Below are 12,162 nucleotides of genomic sequence, written 5' to 3' on the forward strand. Positions count from 1 at the left end.
TATACAGCCTGGGGGACACAGTTCAAATTTCTTCTACTGTTGGTAGTCTTGACCCAGGGGCGCTGTTCCTGGCTTGGCCATTTAAGCTCCCTTCCAGGGGCGCTCTTGCTCTAGCCTGGCCAGCGGAGTGTGCTCCACGGGCTGGTGGAGCTCTCAAACAGTTCCCAGTTTTAGTGGGTCCTGTGGTCTGGGTTTTGGGGTAGGGAGTCTAGGTCAGGGTCTGGGGATTCCCTCCAGCTCTGGTCTCCCTTGAGGGATATACTTCCCCTGTGGGGTACTCACCCTGGAGCTGGTTGTTTCTGTGTGGTGTAGGTCGTCAGTTGTTGTTGCAATCCGAGTTCAGTTGGGGTGGTTGCGGGTTGGGTTGGGCAGTGGTGGCTCTGTGTGATTCTTTTCTGTCTCTGCCTCTGTCAAAGCTGTCGGGTCAAAAGTGTCCACGCTCAGGCAGCTTCTTCGCAGTGCCTCTGGGGCCCGGGCGGCCCCGCTGGGTCGTTGTGATCGTGATCTTGGCGGGTGGTCTGCTGACAGGTCCCTGATCTGTAGTGGTTCCAAAAATGCCTGCCCCTGTAGGTCTTTAGACAAATCTTACTAGGGACCTAATCTCAGGTCACAACCACTTTTCCTTAACGGATAAATTAATGTGGCTGGGCCAGCTCAAAAGTCATTGCCATTTAAGAATTTGAGCAGATACAGAGCGTTTGGGATTTCAATTATCTCTCACATTTTACAACTTTAGCTTTTATAACCCAGTACCATGGATGACTGGCAAGTCCCTGCCAAGTCAGACAGACATGGGTATTAGGCATGCCTACAAATTATCTTCCCATGACTTCCAGACTCTGATCAAGCTTTGAACGGCCAAGCAGAAGTGACTCCAGGATCTGATACCATTTCTGCCATCCAAAGACCAGTGGCTTACTGCCTCTGCATGTTCCAACATTCCCGGGGTTCCAGGAATGCCTTTCTCCATGGTGGGATAAGTACTTGTTTAGTAGTTTCCTTCATTGCTTGCTGGACTTGAACTCAGGGTTTGAGTATTGTCCCTCAACTCTCCAGATCAAGACTAGCCCTCTGCCACTTGGAACTCCAAACCAACTCTGCTTTTCAGCACTCTGCTGGCACATTAGAGATGACAATCTCACAGGCACCTTTGTCTGCCCAGCCTGTCTTCACACCACTTTTCAGCTTAATGAGTCTTTACTTATGGCCACATTTACTCCAAGTAAAAGCAACAACGATGGGCACTGGAAGGAGATTTAAAAGCATGGTCTTACCTCGAACTTATTCAGGGCCAACATTACATCTGACAAACTTGTCCTCTCTCCTTTATTGTGGGTGTTTAGGAAACTGTTATAAAAAACCTATCATGGCAAAGTAGGTTAAACAATCATTTTGGTAATCCTAATTTTTATTTTCCACATTGAAATCAATCTTTAGGACAATTTGTCCTTTTAAACTTTCTTTTTTCTGGGAGGCCTGCCACTCCCCAAAACGTGACAAATTTCTGACAATGGGGAGGCCATTTTTAAAACTTTTTGAAAAGTCATTTTACTTTGCATTTAAATTCTTCATTGAAACACTGGGCAACACCCTTTACCTCTTGGCTGAAGGTTTCAACTGGCTATTTTTTCCTCCAGTATGAGTTACATTTAGCAAATTAGCAGTTTATTTTAATGTAGTAGCTCTCTACCAAGAATCTAGACTTAGTATCTCTTGCCCTTCAGAGAAAAGTCAACTTAGATTTTTTGCTCATACACCCCTCATGTTCTAACATGGTGGTGATTAACATTACAGAAACAAATATCTTTTTTTTTTTTCGATCCAGAAACAAATATCTTAACTGGCTTGTTTTTTATTCTCTTTTTACTGCAAATTCACAGGCTTTTCATCATGTGTGATTCAGCCAGGCTGGAGTCTAGGCAAGGATGTGGCATCTCCCAGTGTATATGGACTGTCGCATCTCTTGCTGGTTACCTGCAAAATTCTATATGCACTGGTTAAAGACCACTGGTGAAAGACCACACTGGCTTTTGCAGGCTGGTGTCACTGGTTTAGGCAGCTCTTTTGTTCTATTACGTGGGTATTTCAAATGCATAGGAGCAAACTGCATCTTGACGCACTGTGGTCCCTTGATTATAAAGGGAGTTGATCAGTGCACGGGGGAGGAAACAGAGAATTAAAACCTCAGTCTTAGTTTACCAGTCATGGTCAGAGGTACAATATTTAATCTTAACATAGATAGACATAAGAAATAACATAAATCACAGCCAACTTAATTACCAATTTCATTGACTTTGGAAAGGAAACCATCTTTTCTAACTCCTTTACCATGGCCTTTTAAAACTGCTTGTTTTTTTTTTTTTATTTGCCTTATACTCAGGTCACAAAGCAATTCAGATTAAAAGACAGCTTCCATTGACAAAGATTTTTAGCAAGCAGAATACTTGGTAACTTTGGAACCATTACTATTTACATATTTTACATATAGACAGAGATGTTTGTGCACAGATTATAGAGCACACTTAAATGCTAAAATTGACCATTTAAATTTTTGGAATTTTAGCAGTAATACTTTGCCTAATCATGGTAGAACCACATAGTCAGTGCAAAACAAAAACCTGCCAACAAGAAGAAACTTTTTAGTAAACAGGAGTCAAGACATGAACAGATATATAGCATGATGTAATGACCCCTATCCTGGTCAGGTAAGGGGGGGGAGTTTATAGGACCCCAAAAAACATCCAAGGATATTTATTGTGAAAGCCACCTTCATGCCCTCCCCCTCTTCACTGGGCTTCCCTCAGAGCACCTGGACCAATTCCTTCCACCCAGGCACCCCTGTCATGTGACACAAGGCAGCCCACAAGAATCATCTTCACCTGTATTTTACCCTGCCAAATATCTAGCACAGTCCTACCTCTTTCTGCTTATCTCTATAATCCCATGAATATCTGTAAGTATTCTGGCTAGCTTTTGTCCATCATTTTTCCATGGATCTAGTTTTTTTTAAATTGCTACAGAATTAAATTTAGCAAAACCATAACTTATAATTTGTTGTAGAACTAGAAATTTGTAACTTGAAAAAGCAATATTCTCCTCTTGAGAAATTCACTTTCACCCTCCATAACAGTGAGAAAACACAGACTCTCCACAATATCCACACTAGTGTTTTATTACTCAGAAGAACAATAGCATGGTGTACAAGTAAAAAATTTACAACAGACTCATCAGTAGTAAATAGAAAACAGCATGTAGTAAAATCATTTTGGCATTACTCATCCAAACCCAAATGCTTAAGAATCATGTCTTCATTTTTCCACCAAAGAAACTAGAAATGAAACTGTGATTGTAGTGCTAGAATTTAGCCTTGAGAAAAAGTAGTTAAGGAAAGTGGCTAGGCTTTGAGTTCAATCTACAAGACTAGTACCCACACACAAAGAAAATGTATTCTTTCAGGTTTTCTGAATGTTTCATGAACTTGGGGATGAAAGATGATGAGACAGATTTTATTATTGTGCACATTTTGTAATAAACAAGGAGTATTATCATCCACCAGACCTTCCATTAAAAAAATGAATTGGAATAGTAATAGTGTTATAATGCATACATAGACCACACATATAGTGGAAGACTTTTGGGGAGCAGTGGAGAAATTGATGCTCTCATGTCCTTGGAATAAAGCATGATAGTCCTTCCCCATCTATCACTACCAAACCACTATGGATGATTTGAGTTCAATCTCAAAGGTCCAGAGCTCCTATTTCTGAAAAGTGTTTATTAAATTTCTTGACCATCCATTCCTCAATATAAAAGACACAAGTCAACAATTTCACTATCTTAATTCTTTGTCAAGCCTGGAAATCCAACCCCTGAATAACATGAAGGGGAATCATCCCTACTCTACACAATGAGAGGATGAGAAATGTTGGTTCAGTGAGTGGTTTTCCCTTACACCTAGCTTAATTCTGCCATGAAGGATTTCTCTATAATTTACAGAGGTTTCTGCCAAAGGTTTCCCTATGTTGGGTTTCATTTTTTGTGTGAGTGCTCTAATGCTGGCTGAAGGTTCATTTCTGCTTGAAAGATGTCCTCTAATGTTCACTCGACATTCTGTCTTGTCTCTAGGTCTCTGAAATATGTAGAGAAACCTGTGAAACTTCTGGCTAAATATTTGTCTACATTTATTATACTCACATTTTCTCTCCTTATTATGTTCTTGGATGTACTGAGGACTGACTTCTATTAAAAATTGCATATTTGTTAGACCTGTTAATTTTCTTTTCTCCTATGTGATTCAGTTCTCTGCTGAACACTGTGCTATGCTGTCGAAGTGGTATTTTCTACATTGGTATTATTCATACCTTGTCTTTCTTGTCTCTGCTCTATAAATACTCATCCATGCATGATTACTAAGTGAAGGACTTTTTTGATACTTGTTTCATTCATAATGTTTTTCTCCTGTGTGTTTTCTGATGAAAATTTAACTATGACTTCTCAAAAACTTTCCACATTTTTTTTCATTCATAAGATTTTTCTCCTGTGTGCATTCAATTTGGAACCATGAGGCATGCCTTCTGGCTAAAAGGCTCCACATTTGCTACATTCACAAGGCTTCTATCAGGTTTTGGTTCTATCATGCAAACTTATTTTTCATCCAGGTGAGACTTTCCATAGTTATCACATTCCTAAGATTTCTCATGTGTGTGGATTCTCTTATGCTTCCTGAAGGATGAACTCCAGATGAAGGACTTTCCACATTTGTTACATTCATAAGGTTTTTCTCCTGTATGTGTTCTCTGATGAACAGTAAGGTGTGACTTACAGGTGAAAGACTTTTCACACACATTACATTCATAAGGTTTCTCCCCTGTATGTTTTCTCTGATGGACAGTAAGGTCTGATTTAAAACGGAAATACTTTCCACATTTGTTACATTCATAAGGTTTCTCTCCTGTGTGTGTTCTCTGATGGACAGTAAGGTGTGATTTTAATCTGAAATACTTTCCACATTTGTTACATTCATAAGGTTTCTCTCCCGTATGTGTTCTCTGATGAACACTAAGGTGTGACTTATGGGTGAAAGACTTTTCACACACATTACATTCATAAGGTTTCTCCCCTGTATGTTTTCTCTGATGGACATTAAGGTGTGATTTTAATCTGAAATACTTTCCACATCTGTTACATTCATAAGGTTTCTCTCCCGTGTGTGTTCTCTGATGAACACTAAGGGGTGACTTATGGGTGAAAGACTTTTCACACACATTACATTCATAAGGTTTCTCTCCTGTGTGTGTTCTCTGATGGACAGTAAGGTGTGATTTTAATATGAAATACTTTCCACATCTGTTACATTCATAAGGTTTCTCTCCCGTGTGTGTTCTCTGATGAACACTAAGGCGTGACTTATGGGTGAAAGACTTTTCACACACATTACAATCATAAGGTTTCTCTCCTGTGTGTGTTCTGTGATGGACAATAAGGTGAGACTTCTGTCTGAAATACTTTCCACATTTGTTACATTCATAAGGTTTCTCTCCTGTGTGTGTTCTCTGATGAACAGTAAGGTGTGACTTACGGGTGAAAGACTTTTCACACACATTACATTCATAAGGTTTCTCTCCTGTATGAGTTCTCTGATGAACAGTAAGGTCTGACTTACGGGTGAAAGACTTTTCACACACATTACATTCATAAGGTTTCTCTCCTGTGTGTGTTCTCTGATGGACAATAAGGTGAAACTTCTGTCTGAAATACTTTCCACATTTGTTACATTCATAAGGTTTCTCTCCCGTGTGTGTTCTCTGATGAACAGTAAGGTCTGATTTACGGGTGAAAGACTTTTCACACACATTACATTCATAAGGTTTCTCTCCTGTGTGTGTTCTCTGATGGACAATAAGGTGAAACTTCTGTCTGAAATACTTTCCACATTTGTCACATTCATAAGATTTCTGTCCTATGTGTATTCTCTGATGCAAAGTGATGTATGACTTCATTCTAAATGATTTTCCACATTTGTTGCATTCATCAAACTTCTGTTCTTTGTCAGTTCTGTGATGCCTTCTGAGACCTGACTTTTGGGTGGAAAATTTCCTACATTCTTCGTATTCATAGGGTTTCTCTTCTGGTGTTGTTTTAGATTGATCAGAACTTAGTTCTGAATTCTTAGAGATAGATTTTGCACATTGCTTATACTCATCAGGATTCTCTGGATATTTCCTCTCAGGTTTTGTAAGGTGTAAATCCTTACTGAATGATTTCTCACATTCACTACTTGTATAAGGATTCTCTCCTGTGTCTCTTTTCTGATGCATAGTGACTGGAAACCTCCCTCCCTGACAAAGTTCTTGGGCAAGAAGAGCAGACTTATCATATTCTTCTCTATATTCGTTATGGTTAGAGGCGGGATCTCTGATGCAAACCCAATTATGTGGAAAGAATATCATCTCTGAATTTAATACCTTCTCTCCTCCATATTCAAAATATGGACCATCATAATTTTGACTAAAAGCCTCTGAATATCTAAGCGATTGTTTAACTACAGGAGAAACACCAGGCATATATGCAGCTGGCATCTTACCAGGCTCACTGTAGTGGAGCATGTTCTGACACTGAATGAACTCGTCCGTCGTCATCCTTAAGGAGTTCTCATCATTCCTATTCAGATCTGGCTTCTGTTTTGAGGTCAAGTTAGAAGTTGTCACTAATCTCACTCTTTGCTCTATTGTGTTAATATTTGTGACAGCTACGTCACGCAGACATTCATCTGGACCTTCCTGGTAAGTCTTAATCACATGCTCCATTTTTTGAATATCTAAAATGAGTCATATAAAGAAGAAAAAAAACATAAATAAGATCCAAATACTCCTTAAAATAAAGGTAAAGACATTTTCCCAATCTTAATTGTTACAAATTTTGAAATATTAATGTAGGAATTGATTTATGAGAAATAAATTTCTTTCACCACGATGTATTGATTAAGAAAGTAATACTCTTCCTTACACCGTTTTTTGTCATGGGGCATAAACTCCAGGCCTGGTGTTGTCCTTCAGCTCTTCAGCTCAATGCTAGCTCTCTATCATTTGAGCCACAGCACGACTCCCAGTTTTACCTGCTTATATGGTGCTGAAGAATCGAACCCAGAGCCTTATGCATTCAAGGCAAGGACACTACCACTGAGCTACTATAACCAAGAACTCTAATAACAACAGATGCTGGAGGGGATATGGACAGAAGGGAACACTACTGCATTGTTGTTGGGAGTGTAAACTTGTACAACCACTTTGGAAAACAGAATGGAGGCTCCTCAAAAGACTCCACATAGAGCTCCCTTATGACTCAGCAATCCCACTTCTGGGCATTTACCCAAATGATCACAAACAAAACCATACTAAGGGTACCAGCACAACGATGTTTATTGCAGCATTGTTTACCATAGGTAAGATAAGGAACAAACACAAATGCCCCTCAGTACATGAATGGATCAAGAAAATGTGGTATATATACATAATGGAATTCCATGCATTCATCGAAAAGAATGATATGGCTCCATTTGTTAGGAAATGGAAAGACTTGGAAAAGTTATATTGAGTGAAGTATGCCAAGCCCAAAGAAAGAGGTCCCATGGTTCCGCTTATTTGCAATAACTAGTATATATCTGAGACAAGCAGAAACGGTCAATAAATTGATGTTAGGCAAAATGAACCCCAAGATAAGGACTCATATGTTTTTATTTATTGCTATTGTATCTAACATATATATATATATATGATATTTCTTTATTGCTTTATATGTCCCTCCCCTATGGTATAACCCCTGTTTTTACTGTGTTTGATGTAGGTATAATTTGTGCAGGGAAGGTGGACCCATTCCAACAATGAGATGTACAAGATGTTATGTCGAAAAATGAATTCCCAACTTTGGCTGGGGCGGGGGGCTGGAGGGGAATGATGGGAGGGGATGGTAACGGAAAACAAAGGAGGAGGCAACAATGCTTGGTAAGAAATGTACTCATTACCTTGCCCATGTAATTGTAACCCCCCTATAAATTGTTTTCACAACAACAAAAAAAGAGTAACACTGACAGTTTATGATGGAAAATGTTTTTCTGTATTTCATGTTTTTCTTCTTTTTTATGTCAGAGGAATTATTTATACAAATTACTAAACCATATACTGCTAGCTTTTTAACCTGTATAACTTAATATGTAGCATTCTTCATTTTTTCCCAAAAATTGTTTTGTTTGATCTTAGGGGAATAGATGCTTTGTATTGTTTTACTTTCTTAAAATGATTTATATATTGTGCTACTTTACTTCTCAAACATTAGGAGAACAGTATTTTCTAACTTTGGAGATTGTACCTTTTTTATACAAACCTTTGCTTACACCTGAGAATAAAGTTTATATCCACATTTCTTCAGTTATAAGTTCTCACGGTGAATTAAGTATCTTTAGAAATGTAATAATTTGTTTCCCTCCACCTTAGACAGAATCTCATCGGACTTTTAAACCCTCAGACTCATGAACTAAAGCCACATCAGATCATGACCTAGTTAATTATTCTCTCTAGACTGACAGCTTTGGTTCTGTATCCTGGCCTCTACCCTCCTTATTCTTTTCTTTCTTTTTTTTTTTTTTTTGTCGGTCGTGGGGCTTGAACTCTGGGCCTGGGAGCTGTCGCTCAGCTCTTCAGCTCAAGGCGAGCGCTCTACCACTTGAGCTACAGCGCCACTTCCGGTTTTCTGGTGGTTTATTGGAGATAGGAGTCCCACGGTCTCTCCTGCCCGGGCTGGCTTTGGACCGTGATCCTCAGATCTCAGCTTCCTGAGTAGCTAGGATTACAGGCGTGAGCCATCAGCGCCCGGCTACCCTCCTTATTCTTATCAGAGGATAGCAGCCTTGGCATAGTCATTTGCTATACCTGCCTAGTCCTAGTTTCAAAGAAAAGTAAATCTCACTTTTCACATTTCTAATTTTCTTTTTTCAAAATAATTTCCACCAAGAGAAAGAATTGCTAACTTTACCTTTACTGCCCTACACAGTTCAGTGTGCATCTACATGCATTTTTGATTCACAAGTCTAACACAAAGATCACCTAGTTCTCTGCTACACATGGGACTCAAGGGAATTAGGAATATTATTGGTCAGTACATAGCAAGACGAATTTACCAATTTGGTTCTGGATCCATGATCACTATGCAAGATGCTTTAACTCACCTGAGAAATTCTTGTCTGAGGCTTCTCTCATATATGGCTCTTCATCTTGCTCCAGCTTGACAATCAATTGAGGTTTAGGACCAGTGTGCCCTGTTAATAAGAGTGAAGACTTATTGCTCATGCTGTGTCAAAATTGTTCTAAGATTTCAGATATCCTGTTAACAAGGTTGCTCCCAAATCTTCTTTCATTTCTCACTGTCTCCATGGTTGAATCTCCCCGAGGTTTGAATTAATTTTGCAGGTTGTGTGACTTGAATGCAATTCTTTTTCTCAAGGTTAGCATTCTATTAGTTTGAGTCCTAGCTCCACTTCCAGTGTAAGAGTGGTTATCTTGAGATAAGAGTCTCATGGAGACTTCACTGGCATTTTTTGCTTCAAACTGAAAGCCTCAGATTTCAGACTCCTAAGAATTACAGGCATGAACCACTGCATCTAGTACTAGGTTTGGATTATAAATACTCCCTCTAATCTAGTGATTTCCAGTTCTTACTTACAATAATGATAAATAGGTATGTATGTATGTATGTATGTATGTATGTATGTATGTATGTATGTATGTATGTGTTTTCTAGATTGTATATCTACCCACAATAATCACTTCAAGTTTGGGAATACAGTCTTCTCTTTAGGGAAGACAGTTTGGAACTTTTGTCAAACTGCTGATTTGGATTCTTGAACAATGAAAATAAAATTGCCTCAGAATTTATATAATCTACCTGTATATAATCTACCTTCATTTGAAACAAATGACACTTCCCTCAGACTGGAAACTTACATCCAAATAGCATTGAAAGTTCTATAAATATTCACATATCTACTAAAAACAAATCATTTTCCGCCCACCAGTGGTTCACACCTGTAATCCTAGTTACTCAGTAGGCTGAGATCTGAGGATTGCCATACAAAGCCAGCCCTAATAGGAAAGCTGTGAGATACTTATCTCCAATTTAACCACCAGAAAGCTTGAAGAGGCGCTGTTGCTCAAGTGATAGGGTGCTCACCTTGAACTGAAGAGCTGAGGCACTGTACCAACGCCCAGAGGTCAAGCCCCACTTAACTTTTCAAGTTAATGTGATATTTTTGGCTCACCTAAGGACACCAGCATGCTATAGGTTTCCAGCATCACCTCTCTATACAGGGTCCTCTGAGAAATATCCAATGCCTGCCACTCCTCCCAGCTGAATTCCACAGCCACATCATCAAATGACACCAGCTTCTGTAAGGGCACATTCCATCAATCCCTGAGTCCTGAGAACACCAAAACTAGAATTTCATTCTTCTACATGTATGCTTTTGTATTACAGAATATGGTTGGAACTTTCTGTGTTATTTATAAAATGAGAGAATATATAATCAAAGTAGAAATATTTGCCTCCATAGTAACTTGGTAATTACACATACAAAGTTTTTCTAATACATTAGAACCCATTTCTGGTTCCAGCAATAAAGACAAGAAAACAGTTCTAAGAAGCTAATAACCTAGCAAGACAACAATAAGTATAAGTAGGAGTCTGAAAGTGTGTGTTTAGCTTATTTTGGTAATATTTACTATATATCTGGGTAACAATGAAGTAAATAAATATGTTTTCGGCATTTTCATATTCTGCCTCACTGACAATACTATTTAGAGTTTCTATTAAATAGTGCTCTCATAAACAGTCACAACATGGCCATCACATCATATGCAATACATAACACATTAGTAGATCTATGAAAAGCACAGCATCCAGGTAAATGTTAAAAGGAGTAAATTATGCAAAAAATAGTAAACGAATGATTTGGCTCTCATAAGATTTGACTTAGTTCTCACAATAAAACATCCGATGTTAACTATTTTTGTTATTAAATTTCTAGATATAAAAGTATGGTCATAGATAGCCATTTGTTTCTTCATATGTAAAAATGAACTGCCAGCATGAACGTTTGTGAACACTGACTACTTCCTACCACACCAAATACTTACTTATTACCATAAAATATTTCTTAATCAGCTTTGCATTTTAATAGGCCTTAATTGAAGGATGGATGTAAATGGATAGAGGCTTAAGGAATGCTCAAGATGATCCCCAAAAATGTGAACTATGACCACCACAAGAAAGAAAGAGAATAAAACTATGAATTGGGACATGATGTAAGAAATATAGTAGATTTAAGAATTAGAATAAAATACAGCACTAATTTGTTGTACAGTGTCTAAAAGGAATACAGTCATTCTTGACAATATCAGAGGTGAATGATGACTAACACACAAAAAGAAATATATCTATAAAGTGTTTTAAGAAAATAGACTTCAATACACAATCCATGGGGCAAAGGGCCTCTTCTTACAATTAAGATTGAAGGTAGGGGCTGGGAAGGTGGCTCAGTGGTAGAGCGCTTGCCTTGCAAGCCTGAGGCCCTGGGTTCGATTCCTCCGCACCATATAAGCAAAAAAAAAAAAAAAAGCCGGAAGTGGCGCTGTGACTCAAGTGGTGGAGCGCTAACCTTGAGCTGATGAGCTGAGGGACAGTGCCCAGGCCCAGAGTTCAGGCCCCACAACTGGACCCAAAAAAAAAAAAAAAAAAAAGATTGAAGGTATTCCTAGGGAAAGATAATGCATTATTAACACATCTTCATTTTAAGTGCTATAAAAATTATTCTGTCGGGCTGGGAAGGTGACTGGCTCAGCGGTAGAGCGCTTACCTTGCATGCTTGAGGCCCAGGGTTCGATTCCTCAGCACCACATGAGCAAAAAAGAAAAAAGCCAGAAGTGGCGCTGTGGCTCAAGTGGTAGAGCCCTAGCCTTGAGCTGAAGACCTGATGGATAGGGCCCAGGGCCAGAGATCAGGCCCGAAAACCGGACCGAAAAAAAATTATTGTGCATCAAGAGAAAAATAAAAATTGCTAACATAGATCTACACAGAGGAGAAGATTATTAAAAAGGTAAATGTGTAGTTAAAGGA

The 12,162-nt window shown here is 38.8% G+C and overlaps 1 protein-coding gene across 1 annotated transcript in view; it reads right to left on the minus strand.

The window, feature by feature from the left end:
• Nucleotides 1–4,685: 4,685 nt before the first annotated feature.
• The window catches only part of LOC138807120 (zinc finger protein 850-like), a 125,144-nt gene continuing 117,667 nt past the window's right edge, over nt 4,686–12,162 (minus strand). The window contains 1 exon segment of the mRNA XM_069992686.1: nt 4,686–5,912. Within this exon segment, the coding sequence (XP_069848787.1) occupies nt 4,686–5,912 (1,227 nt within the window).

The sequence above is a fragment of the Dipodomys merriami genome, unplaced genomic scaffold (assembly GCF_024711535.1).
Source record: "Dipodomys merriami isolate MVZ:Mamm:240054 unplaced genomic scaffold, mDipMer1.0.p SCAF_411, whole genome shotgun sequence".
Taxonomy (NCBI): domain Eukaryota; kingdom Metazoa; phylum Chordata; class Mammalia; order Rodentia; family Heteromyidae; genus Dipodomys; species Dipodomys merriami.